The following is a 21,056-nucleotide window of genomic DNA, read 5'->3' as shown; positions in this document are numbered from 1 at the left end:
CTTCAAATCAGGTTTTCTTTTTTTTCTTTCTTTCTTTCTTTTTTTTTTACATTTGGACTTGACTTTTGTGAGTCTCTGAGTGGCTTTCCAGCTGCAGCTGCAAGCCTTCAAAATAAAAGTATCATTGATGTCAGTGTGCCTGCGATCGGCATCAGGAGGCAAAAAAAAAAAGCCTCCGGTTCCTGCACGCGCTCCAGATGTGAGACAGTCAGGGACACTTAAAGAGCTGATGACTTACGTACATCCGAAGGGGTCAGCGATCAGCCATCCGGCCGCTCGGGCTTCCGCGCCTCGCCTCGGCCGCCGCTTCCGGCTTCCTGTCCGCACATGTCACGGCCTGGCGTTGTTGTGACGGCTAGCGGAACGACAGTTAGCGTTAGCATTGGGCCTGCAGTCATCATAATGCGACATTAGCAGCCGTCTGGAGCAGACTGGGCTTGTTTTCAGAAGGCGCTCACTTTTTCACGTCGTTTTCAGCAGCAGCAGCATCATTTGTTGACGCATAACAAAATCAATCCAGACGTGGAAAAATTTGTCACACGCTGCACTTGTGTACAAAGTCTTGTGTAAAAAACAGACTCTGGTAACAGTAGAAGTACTGTTTCAACTCTTTTACTTAAGAGGAAGTCAACCCCCAAAAATGTTTTACAAAAATATGTTCTATGCAGCCTAACTAGTCAAAAAAGTATTCACCATTTTGTCACTTGCTACAAAACTGAAAATTACATCACAGTTGCTCAGGAGGTGACCAATCACGGCTTAACTGTTTTCTGAAGCTGAGCCGTGATTGGTTGTAGAATAGAAAATAGACAAAGTGCAGATTTCTATTTTCAAATGTCAAGGAAAAAGTCATCAGAAAATTTAATACTCAAGTAAAGTCCAGTTCCCTAGTATTTGTACTTGATTACTTCCCACTACTAAATGAATCAAGACTTGACGCCACAAAACAACTTGCTATTTCCCACGTGGCTAGCAACCAATCAGCACACTCGGTTCTGGGCCACGGCTCCCGACTCCAGCAGCTCCTTGATGATGTCATCGCTGTACGTCAAGGCGTCACGCAGCACTTGCACCGTGTGCTGGCCAATCACAGGAGGGGGCGTGGGCTCGCTGTGGGAGAAGCTGCTGTAGCGAACCGCTGGACCTGAGCCGCAATGACATCATGTGAGTTACACGTCACGAGAAATAGCTAGCCAGTGCCTTCAGTGCAGTACCACCTTGTGCCACAACATGCCGGGCAGCAGTGAGCTCAACTGGAAGCGTTTCAGTAGAATTAACAGCAAGAAAAAGCGGACACACATTTATTTCGCGCAATGTTAACTAGCAGAATTTCATTCAATGAAATGATAGGGTTTGGTTGAATATTTTTGTGCTTAAATATAAAATGCTTCATTTGTATTTTTTATTCATGGGTCCATTTTACAGTAAAGCAAGCACACTTTATCATTGAGTTGGAGAAGTGAGCGAATGAGTTATTTGCAGTTCGGCATTTGCAGATTTTTTTGGAGGGAACCTATCCCCCATTGGAAACCCCCGCCTAGTCACGGTATATTTTTCCAGCCTTATTCACTTTTTTTCTGGAGGGGAAAAAAAATCAATTTTGTTTTTCATGACAGTTATGAATAGTGTCAATTATTTGCAGATTTTCACTACGCCAAAAATTCCACTGTAAAAAATGAATCTTGATAATGTGTTTAAAAGAGGCCTCCCAACAATTTTTCAACTGACATGAGGGTGAGTCGGCACTCACAGAAGAATTTAGAGAAGAAGTTTAATTGGATGAAAAAAATCGTGAAAGCGGACATCACGGATGACGCCTGCGACCTTCACTGCCTCCTCCTCCTCACTCTTCATCATCGTATTGTCTGTCTGACACTTTGCTTCCGCTACAGACAAATGCAGGCGGGAATAAAAACAACTTGCAGACGGTGGGAACAATTTTTTTTCCAGTAAAGGAAACATTAAAGAGCGGCACTAATGAGCTCAACTTGTGCACTGTGTGTGTGCGTGTGTGTGTGTGTGTGTGTGTGTGCGTGCGCTGACCAGGCACAGTGATGCGTCCTGCAGTGGGATGTTTCATCTCCTGTATGAGCCCGTTGTGTTTCACCTGCACAAACAAACACATGCATTTGCATATTTGACTGTTTCTCCTGTTTAATAAATTGCCAAAAGTGAGCCGGCCATCGTGGCTCTCATCCCCCCCCCCCCCCCAAATTCATACCATGTGGAAAATCTGGAGGGAATCTGGAGGGAAGATACAAGCTTATAGGCGCAGTTAAAAAGTCATGGCTCTTTAATTAACTCATTTGCTCCCAAAAACGTATAAATATGTTCTATTTTATATATTACTATGCTCCCAAAGACGTATTTATGTGTTTTTTATGTTTTGTTACAGAATACATAAGGCTTTGATGCAACCTCAGAACCGAAGAGAATGCTTGAAGCAATGTTAGTTATTATAAAAACGGCCAGCAGGTGGCAGCAGAGCAAAATAGATCATGTTGAAAAAAGCTCATTTACCCACAGTTCTAAACAGATTTGTGAACAATGATGAAACTTAGCTATATTCGAATGCTAATTGCTGCAAAACATAAACAGATAAAAATATTTTAAAAAATTCCTGATGAAAGAAGAGACTTTCTTTTGGTAGGTTCCAACAGTTGGGAGCGAAGGGGGTTCCTTCAGTGAAAATGGCTGGGAGAGAATGAGTTAACATTTTAAAGTCCACACTGCATCTTTAACTGTAAGGACAGGAAGTAAAGTAGCACTTTAAATAATTTAAATTAATCTCCAGAGTACATTTCATTTTGACACCCTTAATCAAAAGTCCTAGTGGTATTGGTACTTGGTATCGGTGACCACTCAAGCTTTGAGTACTCAATACTAGTATTTGTCTGGTATCGAACATCCCTACTCGTAAGTCAAGGCACGACTGTAGTGATGATCGACAGCCGGCGGGTGTCAAACGGGAGCCGGTCAGTTCCAGATGCGTTGCAGATGTGCTCCAGAGCGGGAAGGAGCCTTCATGTGCACTCAAGATGACAACAAAATCCAAATGTCCTTTGGCACTCACACGAGCTCCTTCGATTCCAAAGTGACTCACCAGTTTCAAGTGTGTGTGTGTGTGTGTGTCTGATTACACGTATGTGTGTGTGCCACGCTAGCTCTGCTTGTTATGCGAGGTATCATTGCATCCATATGGCCGTCGCGCTTACACACACACACACGTTGTTCTTCTCAAAGATTTTCCAGCTCGTCATGCAAACAAGTCAGAAGTTATTAGAGTGACGGCTGCGAGGTGTGTGTGACATGAACATGAAGAGATCTTCTCCTCTTAAGGAGGTGAAACATGGAAACCACGATGATGATGACGGGTTGCTTCACTTAACTTTTCCATGGCTGCTGTCAGCCGTTATGCAGCGCGTGCAGACAGGGAGGTGGGCGACTCCACTCACAAGGTTTCATTCAAGGCAGCAGACATTTTGCTAAACCTGGCAACGTTTTTTTTTTTTTTTTTTTTTTTTTTTTCCTCGGTGCATTTTTGAATGGCTGGTTCATCTGTGACATCACGTCGGCGTGCACCTGCCAGTTTTGTTGGGCGGTCTTTAAGACATGAGACTGAAAGACTCGACTTGAACTACACGACAAGTCTGACCTGTTTGTGTTTGAAAATGAGAATTTTCGATTGTTTTACAGTTTAGCTCACTTAATTAAGTTTCAACTGCGTTTATAAAGTGTAAGTCAATCCAAAAAGTTTATTTACAATATTTTGTTCCATCTAGCCCCACTAGTCTAAACACAACATTTGGATTCATATTGGTTTTGTGGAGTTAAGCATCAAAATGCATTTGTTTTTATCCATCTCAGCGGGCCGCCATTTTGTCGCAAATATTTGAGTTTTTGTCTTGCAAATTTGCCACTTAATAATGTTGCAAACATTAAAATGTTTCTAGTAAATTTGTGAGTTTTTTTCTCAGAATATTACCGCCCTCTGTCAATTATTATTATTTTTTTGAATATATATATATATATATATATATATTTATTTTTTTTACCTGTTTGCATTTGAAAATTGGGATTTTTTAGATTTTTTTGCTTTAGAAAGGAAAGAAAGAGACGGCCGCCTCTTGAAACAAGTAAGGAAGGAAATAACATTTGCATTTAATTAAATAGAACAATAATAATAATAATTAAATAGAAAAATACTTTGTTCTAAACACAGCATTCTGGTTACAATTATGTTTGTGGAGTATGATGAGTGTCATAAACCACCCATTTTCATCCATCTCAGGGGGCGGCCATTTTGCCACTTGCTGTCGACTGAAAATGACATCACAGTGGTTTCAGGTAAACGTTGTTAGAAAACAGTTGAACCATGATTGGTCGTTACCATAACGACCAATCATGGCTCACCTGTTTTCTGAGTTGTGATTGGCTGTTACGTGAGCCCTGAGCAACAATGATGTGATTTTCAGTAGACAACAAGTGACAAAATGGCCACCCTTTGAGGTGGATGAAAACAGGTGGATTTAATAATAATAATAATAATAATCTACAAACGTAATAGTAATTATTGTAAAGAAATTTACTCCTGTCCTTAAAAATAATAGACATTACAGAGACTTTTTGGGACTATTCAATGTGTTAATAGCAAATATATGCTGTGATTAAGCATGAGTTTAACACTTTTTGTTTTGTTTTTTTTAGCAGGGATTTGACTTGACTAAAATTTTTGCCACAGTAACTTGGGACCCGTTTGAAACGTGCACATGCGTGGCGCACGTGACATGACGGCAGCGCGAGGAGCGAACGAGGCGACGCGTACAGTAGCGACCCGGGCCAACTCCGACGATGACTTCTTCACCTTCGTCTCTTTTGACGCCTCCTCTTCCTCTTTATCCCCCCACCCCCTTGGGAGCCTTTGAAGCCAAGTGTGGCGGTCCATTAAGTCGACTAAGCAGCCCCCCCGGGAGCGCGCGGGCCTGCTGTTACATCACGTCAGCGCAACATCAAGGCGCGGGGGGCTCGGTGGGGAGGGTTGAGGGGGCGCGAATGCGCAGCGACGAAAAAGAAGATCTGAGGTTGCTTGAACCTGCTGCTCTGGCTTTGACCTCGGCTATCAAAGCAGCCGCGCGTGTGCATGCGTTGCATAAAGCGCATGAATTATGCTCCTCATCACACGCTCGCATCAGCGGGCCAAGCGAGACTTCGGGTCCTCCTGCTGCTGATTCTTCACCTCCTACGTGAACCTTGACCTCCCTCATCTGACTTTCTTCCATCCAGTGCCTTCTAACGCAGCGCTTTGTAACTGTTGTCACCTTGGGAACTGCAATTTCCCATTGTTGAGACCCACTTTTCCAAAGTTAACAACAAAGAAAAGGCATGTTCAGAAGTCGTTTTTGAAATCTTGTGTATAATGTTTCCCGCTATCACGTTTCATCATTTGCACACCCACAGATTTTTAATTGAGCCATTTTTAAGGGGATTTTACGACGACATATTAAGGCCACGTATATCGTTTTTTAGGGAGGCGTGTGTGTGTGAATATTTGAGTCTTTTGTCATAAATTTGTGAGTTTTTTCTCGCGCAAATTTGCCACTTTATAATGTTGCCAATATTTGAGTTTTTTCTCACAGACTTGTGAATTTTTTTGTCGCAAAATTGCCACTTTATAATGTCGCAAATATGAGAGTATTTTTCTCGTAAATCTGTGAGTTTTTTTTCATCACAAATTTGGCAGTTTCTAATGTCGCAAATATTAAATTTTTTCTCACAAATTTTGTGAATTTTTTACTCGCAAATTTACCACTTTTTTATGTCACAAACATTTGAGGTTTTTTTCTCAGAATATTACCCACCCCTATAATACGCATTTGTAGTTTTTACAGTAGTCAGGCATGAGTGCATTTAGAGTTGCGCCTTCATTGTAATACCACATTGTGCCACAACAACGTGCCTGGCAGCACTGAGAGCTCTAGCGGAAAAGATGCAGCGGCATTCACAACTCAACATATTCCCACGTTGGAATATTTAGCGTGAATGAGACAAGAGCAGGTCCCCTTCAGGAAGCTCTCAAGATCCTTTATGTACCCCCAGAAATAAAACAAGTTCACGCAGTCCTGTAAAGACGACGTTGACAAGACGCTAACATGCGCGACAAGCAGCTCGGCGGCCCGTCACGTCCATCAAGGCTGGTCCCGCATCCCGACATCCGTCGCATTTCAGCGAGCGCTTTGCAAATGTTGCTGCGGAGCCCGTCTGACAAATTGCGAGTCCTCCGACTCCAAGTGTAATTCTTCACCGTAATGTCATCCAGTGTATGACAGAGTGAGAGGCTCCTGGGAACGTTCAGCCGAACGGAGTTCTTCAAAGCATCTGGTCATCATCTCCAGCCCATTTGCATGACTGATGCCGCGCTGCTCGGATTTATGCAATATTTCACCAACATCTCTCTTTGTAGCTTCAACAATGTAAAACATTCGCCAGGAGCACATAATGCTGGATAAACAAGATAGCTCACATTGCGAGCTGGCCAGCGTGTGAGCACTTTCTCCTCCGCCAACATGCTTGCAGTCAAATCAGAATCTGAATTATCTTTATTGGCAAAGTAAACACAAAAACACACTCCAGGATAAGAACTAAAGGCCTAATGCAAATAGCAAAGATCCATGAGTAACTGATGCCCCCCCCCCTTTCACGTTTCAAACGGGTCCCAAGTTACTGTGGCAAAAATTTTAGTCAAGTCAAATCCCTGCTAAAAAAACAAAACAAAAAGTGTTAAACTCATGCTTAATCACAGCATATATTTGCTATTAACACATTTAATAGTCCCAAAAAGTCTCTGTAATGTCTATTATTTTTAGGGACAGGCGAGTAAATTTCTTTACAATAATTACTATTACGTTTGTAGATTATGAATTAAGCAGCAAAATCCACCTGTTTTCATCTACCTCAAAGGGTGGCCATTTTGTCTACTGAAAATCACATCATTGTTGCTCAGGGCTCACGTAACAGCCAATCACAACTCAGAAAACAGGTGAGCCATGATTGGTCGTTATGGTAACGACCAATCATGGTTCAACTGTTTTCTAACAACGTTTACCTGAAGCCACTGTGATGTCATTTTCAGTCGACAGCAAGTGGCAAAATGGCCGCCCCCTGAGATGGATGAAAATGGGTGGTTTATGACACTCATCATACTCCACAAGCATAATTGTAACCAGAATGCTGTGTTTAGAACAAAGTATTTTTCTATTTAATTATTATTATTATTGTTCTATTTAATTATATAGATGCCCCAAAATACGGCATCTTGTGGCACTAACTTCTTTTTTTTTTTAATGAAAGGCCTCAATTCCCTCGTACTTTTACTGCTGACGATCCCACGGTCAACTTATCCGTAATGTCGTACAACCAACTCCCCTTTCAACCGGACAGAGGTCAGCCCAAGATGTGGGCAACCTTGCTCAAGGATCCCAGCCTCTGCCATTCCCCTGGCGCCGGACTGGACCTCGGGTCCAAGGACAACAACCATTTGCGGACAGATTTGTGAATGCCGGGACGGTGTTGCCGAGCCCGGGTGTGGGGTGTCCTCACGGCGGTGTCATCAAACCGGGCGTCACGTGACGGCGCCACCTTACGCCTTTGTTGGCATTCGGCTTAACGAGCAGCGGATGAGTCAAAAATAGAGACTCTGCTTTGTCTGCCGCTCTTTGTATTTTGGTATTTGAGCTCGTTAGCAGCTTCCAGTTATATAAAACACCTTGCAAACATCCAAAAATAACACGTGAAATACAAACAGCCCAACTGCTTTTGTTTGCCACTCAGCCATCCCGATGCCCGGCCGTCTGTTTATGGTGTCGCCCTTTAATTGGAGCCTCCTCCCTCCTTCGCCATCTCCATGGGAAAGTATGCAGACACATTTTCATTTCATTATGTGCATTCCTGCCTCCGCCATCGGCGTGCCAGCGCGGCGCTGTGAACTGGAGGCCGAGGGTTCCATTCCCCAGCCGGGAGAGACTTCGGCACTTTGCCGTCAACCGTCAGGACGCTTTCAAGGTGCCGGGAACGCTTCCTCATGATATTGTGTTCAAATTCCACTTCTTTTCCATTTGTTTTCACGTTTTGGAGGAGCCTCCTTCGGGTTACTGGGTTGCAGAAAAAGCAGGCCCATTTATTTTACAGAGGAGATAAGTGAGCGTGAAAGTCAACATGAACTCACTCTTGAGCTTTTGCTTGGCCTGACACGGAGTGTCTGCTTGTGTGATTGAGTTTCATGGAAGGATGTTTTTCCCTCGCAGAAAAAATGTCTCCTTCAAGCACTTTTTGACGAAAAACAAGGTTAATCCTTCAAAATTTGTCACGGTGCTTCTGTGCGAGGCGCTTGGCAGGAGTCACGGCGATCTGATGTTTGCAACTGGCCTGAAAAATGCCTCTTTAGAGCGCCTCGTTGTTTGCTGTGAGTGCCTGCACATCAGAGAGGATGATAGAGCTCGAAGAGGATGGGGGGTGGGGATGGTTGGGGTAGGTGGGGGTTAGTTTTTCCTCAACTTGAGAGCCAGCATGTGGATTGGCGCTTTGGGGCTGGTGTGACCGCTTTAGAGCGCCTCGTTGTTTGCTGTGAGTGCCCGCACATTAGAGAGGATGATAGAGCTCGAAGAGGATGGGGGGTGGGGATGGTTGGGGTAGGTGGGGGTTAGTTTTTCCTCAACTTGAGAGCCAGCATGTGGATTGGCGCTTTGGGCTGGTGTGACGGCTTTAGAGCGCCTCGTTGTTTGCTGTGAGTGCACGCACATCAGAGAGGATGATAGAGCTCGAAGAGGATGGGGGTGGGGATGGTTGGGGTAGGTGGGGGTTAGTTTTTCCTCAACTTGAGAGCCAGCATGTGGATTGGCGCTTTGGGGCTGGTGTGACCGCTTTAGAGCGCCTCGTTGTTTGCTGTGAGTGCCCGCACATTAGAGAGGATGATAGAGCTCGAAGAGGATGGGGGGTGGGGATGGTTGGGGTAGGTGGGGGTTAGTTTTTCCTCAACTTGAGAGCCAGCATGTGGATTGGCGCTTTGGGCTGGTGTGACGGCTTTAGAGCGCCTCGTTGTTTGCTGTGAGTGCACGCACATCAGAGAGGATGATAGAGCTCGAAGAGGATGGGGGTGGGGATGGTTGGGGTAGGTGGGGGTTAGTTTTTCCTCAACTTGAGAGCCAGCATGTGGATTGGAGCTTTGGGCTGGTGTGACCGCTTTAGAGCGCCTCGTTGTTTGCTGTGAGTGCCCGCACATCAGAGAGGATGATAGAGCTCGAAGAGGATGGGGGGTGGGGATGGTTGGGGTAGGTGGGGGTTAGTTTTTCCTCAACTTGAGAGCCAGCATGTGGATTGGCGCTTTGGGCTGGTGTGACCGCTTCAGAGCGCCTCCTCGTCGACTGTGACGTGAATGAAGGTGATATAGTTCAGCCACCGGACGCTTTAAGCGGATCAATTTTCACAGGGATGTGGCAGGTGCCTGCAGATGATCAGAGGCAGCTCTCGATGGTCCACATGCTCGTCGGCTCTTTTCCAGCAAGTCATTACCTTCTTACCTCACATCCTCCTCCTCCTCCTCCTCCTCCTCCTCCTTCCGCGCTGATTGCCAAGCGCACTCGCTCCCACATGTCACCTAACTTGCGCGGCCTCCCGGTGACCTGTAGCCGCTTTGTGGATTCCGGCGGACGAGGGTCGCCATGGCAACTGATGGAGCAGGATCAGCCCCGTAAGCCTCTCATGTTTTCACTCGGCTCCAAACATGACGCTCGCCGTCCAGCTGTTACAATACTTCTTCTTTTTCGGCCACAAAGTACATCTTGAGAACCTGCAGCGGCTCAAATACAAGAGTCTCGTCCTCAACTTCAAATTCAGTTGCTTCAAGGTTAAAACTTCTTGTCAGCGCTTCAAGCGTCGTCGTTGTCTTCAGGCTCATTTTCCGACCTTATTTGAGTTACGTACGTCTGTTGTGACTATAAACAGTCGTACCTTGACTTATGAGTTTGACTTGACCATGACCAGGCTCATACCTTAATTTACTCACGTTTTAAATCCTCACAGAAATGAATAGATTTTTATTTGGCGCCTGTCCTTGCCCACATACCATTTATTTCTGTTTTGGAACCAAAGCAAAAAATGTGTTCAAAAAAATAAAAGCGGACAGTTCATAACTTGAAAACCTTGTAAGTTGAGGTGCTCTCAAGTCGAGGTATCTCTGTATGTGTTGGTTGCTCATTTCAAGGAGTTTGGATTTAGTTCAAGTCTGTCCACGGCTTGACTCCCGCCATCCATCACTTCCTTCCAGTCGGTAGCTTCCGCTCTTCATCCTCCCATGTCCCCCTTCTGGCTCCACAAATTTCGCGCGACGTCGAGAAGTGCCGCGTCCTCGTCGTCAGGAGAAAACGCCACGATAAATCTTTTCCTAAAATAAACCCTTGCGTGACGCGGACATTCCTGACGGAGCGCACGCTCATGAACACGTCAGTGTCAATGTTCTCCAAGGAGCTAATTGAGGTACGAGTGTCTTTGGAAATAAACCAATTAGTGTGAAGAGAGAACAGGTTGTTCAGCCCTCAGCGGCGAAGCCAACAAGCCAAAAATGACACCAAGATGATTTGTTCCTTTCGCTGAAACACACCGAGTGCAGACAGGTGAACAAACACACTTTCATCTCGCCATCAGCAGACAATCAAGAATAAACGTCTGCAGAGGAGAAGCAGATGAACAAGAGAGTCTCTTCCATTTCGTTCACCAGCACGCCGAGAAAAGAAACACTTAAGAAGGAAATTGACCAAGTGGTCCGTCCCATTTGCTGAAGATCACGGAGGGGGGTTTGACGTGTGGTATGAACTAGTCACAAAAGGCTTGAAACTTTCAGATGAAATGTAAGGATGAAGCGAAAATGCACGACTTAAAAAGGTAAACTTTTGGATTATGTTCAATGTTTGGCTTTTTCCAAACGATTCCCAACTCTCATAGCTGACAAAAAATATATATACAGCAAAGTTGGCCTCACCATATTGGCTGGGTCGGGTTATTTGCCCATCACAAATAACATGAACAATTTTTGCTACAGTTGGTTTGTGACTAGTTTTGTCCGCAGTGTACACACAAATTTTTTTCTGTTTATTTCACATAAATTTGTAACATTAGATTAAATATCAACATCTAGGTACCGGTGCTTTAAAAAAAAATAAAAAAAAATATGAATCAATATATATGGGGAAAGAAATGAATTGTATTCATTTTAGGTGACTTTTGAGGAGCGTGACAACAACGGACTGAGGTGTCATTGCTGTTGCCTGACGAACACGTCAAGGATGTTATGGAATGTTGGGAGCTGACATTCCATCCGTGTTCTTTTTGGCTCGCAGGCTTAAAGCAGAGAAAAACTTCCTGGTGCACTCGCACAAGACGTCTGGAAGCTCCAACTTTGACCTCTAAAGAAGACGTGAGCGGAGCTGGCGGTGTGAGGTCCCCGCGACCCAGGAGATCGCTGGAAGCCACCGCCGCAACATTTTACTGCAACTTCGCTTTATTTGACAGTTTCCAGACCGTAATAAAGTTTATTTATAGTCGCCGTGTCCAAGCGAAGACTGTATTTCAAATAGGAGACGGAGCAAAGGTACGCACGCTGGAGCTCGTCACAGGTTGAAGAGCCAAAAAAAGGCATGCGGAGAAGCGCCGGCCCTTGAGCAAGGCAGTCGCGGTCTTCCCGGGGGGGGGGGGGGGGGTCAGCGGAGCGGACCCGGCGTGGACGCTTCGTTACTTGTTTAGCTGCGAGGAGAAGGCAGCTGATTTACGTCCAACTTCCACTTCAGAGTTGTTTAGCTTTCAGCCGGAATAAATCACGCGCACCTCCAGTCGTCAGGATATTAAAGCCATATTTAGCTGCATATTTGAGATGACAGCTACTGGATGGAGGGCTTGCGGTCGTAAAAGGGAGACGCTGACGTTGACCCCGAGAGAGACCAAAAGTGAAGGAGGATGACACAGACCCAAAAAAGTGAAATTCTTTAAGGTAAAAGGAAACTCGAGGCAAAAATGTTCTTTGCAATAGTATGCACTATGTAATGCTGTCATTTTGAAAACAAATTGTTTTAAATGATTTTATAGATTATTCCATTGAACAATCAACCCCCCCCCCCCCCCACACACAAAGGTTGGACATAAGTTGAATTGATTAGAGGATATAAGTACCCATAATTTATTATTTTCAATACATATGCAGTATTAAACACTGGCAATATTAGCCTATCCTAATGGTTAGCAATCACGATTAGCATTAGCGCGCTAGCGATTACCACTTCAGGTAAACAAACATTTAACCATTTAGTTCACACACACACACATCATTCTTTCTACATTACACACGTACTAGTGTCTTAAAAATCACTTACAGATTATGCTTCAACATTCACAGGTTGAAGAGCCATTCCATGAGTAAAAAAATAAATAAAAAATAGGTAGAGCTAGCTGTTGGCTACTTGAGGTCAATAACTTCCTGTTCCTGTCTTCTTCTGGACATGCTTAGTGCGTGACTGCCTTCTACTGGTTAAGTGATGAACACCTAAAACTTTTCCTCTGTTTTGGGGATGCTCAATGTGCTGTATAGTCTTTAATAAAAACCCACTAACAAAGTACAAATTTAGTGAGCGTTTTTAAGCAGACAAATAACAACCGCCATTCGGCCACTAAACATGGACGACCCAAACATGGTTCCGGCAGAAAATTGTTGGTCAACTTTTTCCCCCAGCCCCAGTTCTATGTGCCCCCCCCCCCCCCCCACTAGTCTAAAACACGCCATTTTGACTAATATGGCATTTGTGGAATAAGAATTCCGTTCAGTTCAGGAGGCCTGCCATTTGACCGTTGACTGAAACGGACATCAATTTGCCATTGGGCTCGCATTGCCCACTTGTTTTCTGGGTTAGGTCCCATTGCTTAATTCGTATGCCTCGAGTTCTCCTTCCCCATCAATTGTGAGAGCAAAGCAAGCCTGCGCATTAGTCGGCTGTAAATAAAGTCACCGTGGCTCACGGGTACTGTAGGACTTTGTTGAGCGGCTGATGGAAATGTGCACGCAGAGCTGAAGAAATGGAAAAAGAAAATGTCCGACACCGAGAGGCGGATGAAAGCGAAGAGCAGGAAGCTGAGAGCGAGAACGGCGCGGCCAACAGTGACGCCAGACGAGGACGCTCGCCAAATGACTTCCAGACTTTTCTTTGGGTCGGCCACGTAACCCCCCCCCCCCCCCTCACTGCCAGAAGCTTCTACACCTCCGCCAAAACACACCGCAAACACAGACTGTGTTGGGAATCCCTCCCTTTCCTCTATATAGCGAGTTGGCCATTTTGTAATGACGTTTGAATGTGTAGCGAGTAAAGTTTGGCCTCACTGTTTTTTAGTACTTGAGACTCTAGAGCAGGGCCGGCCCTAAATGATTTGGTGCCCTAGATGAAAATGCAACTTGTTCTGCCCCCGCAGCCCACTGGCAAAAATTTAATAATTAATTCATTCATTAAATATATATATATATATATAATAGCACACCACACAAAATTTCACACACACTTGACTTGAGTAGCGTGGATGGCGGCGTAAGCAAGTTACAAGCACGCTAAGAAGCTAACGCTATTTCCATGTATATTTTTATACATGCCTCTACCTTGGGTCAGTTTTTCCTCCTCCTTTTGCCGCTTTCTTAATGGACCTTGGACCTTTTCATTGTAAATGTTTTGGGGGGGAAATATTTGTCAACTGTGGGCATGTGAAGCCCTTTTGAGTCTCTTTTGTGATTAAGGGCTATATAAATAAACTTGACTTGAATTTATTTATTTTTTGCCCTGCAAGTTGGTACTCACTCCACTAGATGGCGCCCTAGGCAACTGCAACCTAGTATGCCCAGGGCCTCCAAATGACACTACATAAAAGTTTGTAATTATTCCGGCTAACAACTTTCTTTTTTTTTTCTTTTTTTTTTTAAGAGCTCAGTATTGTTCATTCGGAAATGTCATCATCATTGCTCTTTTATTTTTTATTTTATTTTTATTTTTTTATTTTTTTGTGTGCGTGTGTGTGGGTGAGTATGTGTATGTGTATGTGCGTGCGTGCGTGCGTGCGTGTATTTGTTAGCTCACCAGAAAACCTATTAGAAAAAATCTCATACCGTTCACCTAAACCGAACACCAGGAGACCCGAGGGGACCAAAGAAAACCAAGGAAGGTGAAATCCAGCACCGACCAGACACCCCCCACCAGAACTCCTCCCCAACCCAAGAAACATCCAGACCCCAACAAATCCAAAAAACATAAAATCAGGGAGGCCAACAACTTTCAACGCATTGACTGAGACATCACACATGACATCACACATAACCCATCATAACTGCGAAGCCTGTGAGGCACAACTCGGGGCACGAGTGCTCGGAGGTGCGTCTCGAACCCGCGAGAGGAGAAAAACAACAACAACAACAACATCAAAGTTGCGATGGCAAAAAACAAGTCGGCGCGCCACGCTTGTCGAGGCAGATGAGCTGCTCCGAGACACGCACGCGCAGTCACGCGCGCTGACTCATAGCCTGCATATGACAGCGCCGTGCCAGGTGGCAGCGGGCGCCCGCCTGTTGTCTACAAAACGCTTTCACAAAAAGTCAAACTCGCCGCAAGTCTCGCAACATTCAGGAACATTCTGGAGACGCTCACATATTGCCGCTGACTAACATGTTAACGTTAGCATGTTGGTAACCTTTCCACTTAAACACAACTCACACACACACACACCATATGACCTGTTGCTTTGTTCCGCACATGCATGGAGGCACACGCACACACGATCAGTGTGTGTAGAGTGAGAAGTGACTCACGCGGATCGACTCCATAATGAAGGGAAAGTAGGATGAGCGCACATGTGCACGCACACACTCACCTGCGGGTGCGAGAAGACCTCCCGGATGCTGTTGATTGGTCCGACGGGAACACCTGAGCCTTCGAAGCGTTTGAGCCAATCGGCCGTGGTCTCTTGCAGGAACCTGACAAAAGGGCGAGTAGGGTCAAGCATTGATACGCAAATTATGATCTGCGCTTTGTCTCCTGGCAAATGTGCTGGTTATTGGAAAAAAACGAGAGCGAGTCACTAGCGCTAATGCTAAAGTCAATGGGGGATCCCATTGACATGCTAACAGGAAATTAGCTCGCCCAAGTTTGATAGTAAAATATTATAGAGTGCTATTTTCCTTTTTAAGAAAAACACTCCAACCATTTTTGTCGTGTTTTTGGGGGAGGCTGGATTGGGTTTAGTCCCATTTGCATTACCTCTGCGCCAGCGTGTGCACCAGCCGTTGACGGTTTTGGACTCGGAGCTTGTTGGTCGAGTACTGAGGCTGCTGGCAGAGTTCTGAGAGCCGCAGAACCTGGAAACACATCGAGCGTCACCGCGACAACCATCACGGCCGCCATAGTGTCAACATACCTGACACACTTTGACAAACTGCTGGTTGTTTGCCGCCGCTACCACCACGTGACCGTCTTTGGTTTTGAAGCCCTGGTACGTAAACACACGCACACAAGAAAAAAAATCTGGAAAAGTAGCTCAGAAATTTTAATCATGTCAAAAATGATCTGGAATGCGCTGGGGGAAAAAAAACATGGAGGGAGTTGACCTCACCTGGTAGGGGACAATGCTTTCGTGGGCCGTCCCCCAGCGTCTGGCCTCCTTCCCGCCGTTCAAGAAGTTGGCAGCAATGTGGCTGAGGCACGACACCTAAAGAAACGGGAAGATTTTCTCGCGCTCAGGACCTTCCAAAGCATGACGCTAACGCGATAAGCCGCCACCGTCGTCGAAAAAGTTGCCACGTTGGAACAACCAACTCACGTGTCAGGAAAGATGCCCAGTGGATTGAATTGAGTCAGAGCTCCCTCTAGTGGCCAAACAATGCAAGTGTTCTGCAAAGTACTTAACTGCATTTGCTGTTTTATGGAAAATCAATAATATCTTGCCCTTTGGGCTCATTTAGAAAAGCGCAAAAAAATCATCCGAGTTCACCAGTAAAGGTCAAAGTGCATTTAAGCTTCATCTTGAAATTTGGCCCGAAAACTTTTTGGGCCACGCCCACCTCCCATGGTGCCTCCCGTGAATCCATGACGGCAAACAGGAAGCGGCGGCGGGGCGCAGCGGGAGCGGAGACTCTCCTCACGTTCTGAGAATGTTGAGACCGACGGTCTGGTTTGCGTTTGGGCCGGCTCGCGTTTCAAGTGTGCGCTGGCATGGAAGAAGAAGAAGAAGAAGAGGAGGAGGAGGAAGCGGCCCGCGGCGTGCCAGCTGACTGGACGCGACGCCACATGTGAGACAAACCGCCGCTTTGAGTCACGCCGCAGCGGCTGACATCAGCCTTTGCTGCGGCAGCGCCGTCGGGATGACAGGCTCAACCTGGCTGCACGTTGACGTCGGCGCAACGGCGACTCCTTGCTTGTTCAAAGCTTCAACTTTGACCCCAGTAGTTATGGAAAATTGGCGTATTAAAAGAACACCCAAAAAAGTTCCTCAACTCACTTCATTATAGAAGTAGGTCTGAAGGTCAAAGGTCAAAGCTCATAAAACATGCTTTTAAAAGCAACACTCTGGCACAAATGCCACGCCCCGACACTACAAATCAAACGCACCCCGTCTGGGAAAGTAACGATAAACCCGGATTTGTTTTGATGTGCAGCAAATATTGATTGGTTTGTTTAGACTCCTTAAAGCGCTCGTTTACACACGGAGCACTCTTCAGGAATCATCCATCACACACACACACGCTACCTGAGAGGACAGCAGGTCACAGTCGACGTGCGCGCCCCTCCCCGTGTGTTGGCGTTGAAGCAGGGCGGCCAGGACGGCGCCGTGCGCGTACAGGCCGGTCGCCAAGTCTGTCATGGCCACGCCGGGTCGTACCGGATCGCCGTCCTGTTGGCGCAAAGGCGGCACGGTGGAACGTCTGATGTGCGCACACGCACACGCACGCGCTTCTGACCTCTGACCCGGTGATGTGCATCATCCCGGACACAGCTGAGGCGATGGAATCGTAGCCCGGGCTTTGATTTTCAGGACCCGTTTGGCCATAACCTGCACAAAGCAAACGCGAACCAGTGCATTGTGGGTATTGTCATAAAAGTTTTGTGCATGAAGAGGCGGGACGCCATCTGGTGGTCAACAAGTGTAGCGCCTTCTTAGCATTCATGCAAATTTGCACTTTTGCGGGAGGAAAACATGCAAATGCCAACAGGATGACTGGAGCACGGATTTAAACTCAAATTTTCATCTGCACTGTTGACGGTACAAAACGACATCATCACGTCGTGGCAACAGATATTTGATTGATCCAGAGAGGGAAAACCAGATGATTTCGTCAAGATCCTCTGAAAGCGAGTTTGGCGCGGTTTGTGTGACACAATCGCGTCGTTAGCGCCAGCGTCCGCAGCAGCTGCTGCGGATTAGGAGACCGGCACGGCGGTTTTGGCGCTTCCTGTCGAGGCCCACTGCTGACAAGACACAACTTTCATCCGGGCCCAGGCGGGACATCCGGGCCCAGGCGGGACATCCGGGCCCAGGCGGGACATCCGCACCGGCTTCGGCTCCAAAACGGTTAAAGTCGCGGCCGTCCAAAAAAGCAGCACGTGGCCAGTGGTTAGCACATCTGCCTCACAGGCAAGCAGTTCTGGGTTCGGATCTTAGCTCACGACTTCCTGTAACGAGTTTGCATCTTGTTCTGCATTCCAAAACGTGCGAGTGAGCGGGTTGTCTATATGTGCACTACCCCGACTGGCGACCAGTCAATAGTCTATGTGCGCACCTGAAATGGAGCAGTAGATGAGCGCCGGGTTTGGCCAGCTGAGCTCGTCGTATCCCAAACCCATCGCCGACAGCCTGCCCGGCAGGAAGTTCTCCATCAGTACGTCGCACACGCCTGCCAGCTGTCAGAAACAGACAACAAACACGTTAGCATGTTATCAGCACGTTGACAAAACGACACGCTAGCATGTCGTCAACACATAAACGTGTCGCCAACAAGTTAGCGTGCCGTCAACAGGCTAGCATGTGTTCAACATGATTTGCGTGTGACAGACAGATGGGCCTTCTTCTTGTTAAATGGGCTAAAAATTGCTTCCATTTGTATGTCAAATTAAACATTTGAATGTGAAATTCTTTATTTTAATAATAATAAATCGAATTGCAATTTTTATAATTAGTTGAATTGTAATTAACTAACCAATTATTTGTTAGAGAGAAACTGTCAGTTATGTCATTTTTTTTCTCACAAATGTTTTATTTTAAATCCTTTTTTTTTTTTAAGGAAAGAAAATAAATAAATACAAAATAAATAAATAAATCAAATTAAAAAAAAACTCGAAATCCCTTCAAATGAATAAATATACTATATGATATACTATAAATAGATGATTAAATAAAAAATAAAAAAGTTTGGTGTCTCCCATTAATTTTATATTCTCATGAAGACACACTGTTGTGAATGTAGTGAATAGGGATGGGCGAGCACCGATACCAGGTATCATATCAGGCAGATACCCAGCCTTATTTCAAGGTATTGGTACTTACGACACTGGCAGATACCAGTATTAGTATTTACATTCAGGAACTAGAAATTAGAAGAATTTTAAAAAATCATTAATGGAATATTTAGGTATTTCTTTAATGTATAAAATATCTTTCTTTCTTTTTTTTAATCTGTGATATAGGTAGTTGTGGTCAGAATCGTGACTACTTGTACTGTATCTGTCTGAGAAAAAAAAAGTGGTATCGAACATCCCCAGCACTGAACATTACAGTTTACATGAAAATGACTCTTTAAATAAAATTTCAAAATGATCATTTTATTTATTTGGTGAAATTATTTATATATACAGTCAGATCTGTTTACATGACGAATACAAAACTGGAAGAATAAATCATGAACAATGTCTCGACTCTTTCTGATACTCGTAATATTACCTTCATTGAAGGAAGGAGAAAAAAAGTGCTTTTCTTTCCAAAAATAAAGCCAATTCAAAGCCAGCCCAAACTTTTTGTACGCTCGAGTAAGTTTTTGCTGAAGCCGTTTTCCAAAGGAAAGGTCAATATTGTTGCAAGTACCTGGCGGACGACTTGCACTCCTCGAGGATGTTTGAGGTCGACGGCGATGCTCTGCAAGTCGAGAAAAAGAAGAAGAAGAAGAGACGACGAATTGATTGCGACGACGAGCGTTGAAGCTTCTCCGGCGCCGTACTTTTTTGTTGCGGTTGACGCTGAGGAAGTAGACGCTCTCCGAGCCCACGAAGGGAGGACCCCACGCTCGGGTATCGTCACCCGCACCTGATCAATCCATCCAATAATAAAATTCATGTTTAGCTCGTTTAACATCAAACATTTGAACAGAGGGTTGATAATAGGTTATTTTGGGATCAGAAGAAAACATAATAAATAATCATATAATTCAGTCAAGGCAGCGTCACCGGGTTTCTCCACTTTGATGACCTCAGCGCCAAGATCTCCCAGCAACATGGTGGCGAAGGGTCCGGCCAGGACGCTTCAACAATGCAGAAAATTTTAATGACAAAATCCTCTTTGAAAGACCTTCTTAATAAAAGTTACGTATTTTATAGAATTAGGATTTGACTCTTGATGAATGTTCATGCTTGAACTCTTACCGGGTCAGGTCCAACACTCTGACGCCCTCCAGTGGCCGGCGGCGGTCATCACCTGCAAGACGAGTTACATGTCATAGAAATGAAATCAGGAAAAAAAAATCTATATCACAGTTTAACGCGACGAGATGTTACTTGAAGGCCATATCTTGCAGTGCTAGCTTGAGTATAAAATGTAAAGTGAATTTTCATTTTGGTGTCAATTGTAGTAACTTGAAAGAACAGGAAACGCTTAAGATGACTCAAAGTGTTGCAGTGCTGCTTTATTGACACTCGGACCTTGGGCACCTGCTTTCAACAACAACAAAAATTAAATTAAAAAAGTGTTTATAAGTTTTTCGCATGTGCGAGGTGACCATTTCATCTTGCCAGGGAAGCGTTTTGAAATGTTCAACTCACTCCAACCGAGACACTTTTAGCTGCCTGCGTTAGCCAGTTAGCTTAGGATGTGCTACCTGTTGCAGTTTGTGAGAGACGTCGTCCGCCGGAGCAAATTTTCTCTCTTTGCCTCCCCGGCGACAGCGACGCCAAAGCCGGCGGACGGACGCCCCTGAGGCCCTTCGACAACCAAACGCACAACAACATTGGGACAGCTTGCTCGCTTGCAGCTATTGGCTAATGCTTACGTCAAGTTGACGTCGCCGCGGAACATCCCAGGCACTTCCGGGCCAACATTTTCAGCGTTGTGGCTGCAGCAATCGTTTGCAAACAAACACCGCATTAAACGGGACTACCTGTCGCTGGGATGCGTCAGCAAGTCCGCCATATTGAATGTGGCAAAAGTGACGTTAAGTATCCAAAATGCGCAAACTTTAATGCATCTCACTGAACATTACACAAATATACGTATGTTACAGAAGAGGGGAAACTAATTTGTGTGTTTACATTTCAGTAGTCATTTTTACTTAAGTAAATGATTCGAATCAGTACTTCCTTTCCTACACATGAATCTTTACATCTAAAGAGTTGGTGTTCTATAAATAAAGTTGGTTTATTTAAAATACAGTGTGAGTACCTGCTGAATATTATAGTCCCATTGTTCATTTTATCAATTATTATGACAGTAACTTATAGTTCCATTATTGGTAGCTGCATCAGAAAAAAAGTGCATTGGTTTGGTGCTTACAGATATAATAAACTATACTTAGGCATGAAAAATAGACACCAAAATCGTTTGTCATTCATAGTCTGATTGTTGTAAATGTAGTCTCAATGTTTTCAATACAACCTGTATGTCAATATTTGATTTACATTGTTAGCATAAAATATAGTGGGGGGGAAGTTAAGCATCTCATCTAAGATGTTCTATTATTTATTTGACGGTAATAGTGTCTTGAATGTCGCAATTATTTCAATGACTGTCCA

The 21,056-nt window shown here is 44.9% G+C and overlaps 1 protein-coding gene across 1 annotated transcript; it reads right to left on the bottom strand.

Moving 5' to 3' along the window:
* Positions 1 to 596: 596 nt before the first annotated feature.
* Positions 597 to 20,354, bottom strand: sugct (succinyl-CoA:glutarate-CoA transferase). The gene is made up of 14 exons (XM_086066675.1): positions 20,147 to 20,354; positions 19,695 to 19,746; positions 19,500 to 19,573; positions 19,274 to 19,359; positions 19,141 to 19,191; positions 17,843 to 17,963; positions 17,024 to 17,115; positions 16,813 to 16,956; positions 15,679 to 15,774; positions 15,484 to 15,555; positions 15,327 to 15,424; positions 14,941 to 15,043; positions 2,044 to 2,107; positions 597 to 1,144 (listed from the first exon to the last, which is right to left on the bottom strand). The coding sequence occupies exons 1-14, from the start codon at positions 20,274 to 20,276 to the stop codon at positions 981 to 983; spliced, it is 1,347 nt and encodes a 448-aa protein (XP_085922801.1). The 5' UTR covers positions 20,277 to 20,354; the 3' UTR covers positions 597 to 980.
* Between the last annotated feature and the right edge of the window lie 702 nt (positions 20,355 to 21,056).

Source organism: Leptonotus elevatus, chromosome 21 (genome assembly GCF_054856555.1).
Source record: "Leptonotus elevatus isolate MCC_2025b chromosome 21, RoL_Lele_1.0, whole genome shotgun sequence".
In the NCBI taxonomy this organism is placed as follows: Eukaryota; Metazoa; Chordata; class Actinopteri; order Syngnathiformes; family Syngnathidae; genus Leptonotus; species Leptonotus elevatus.
The sequence above is the reverse complement of the archived record's forward strand: the minus strand, read 5'-3'. Positions and strand labels throughout refer to the sequence as shown.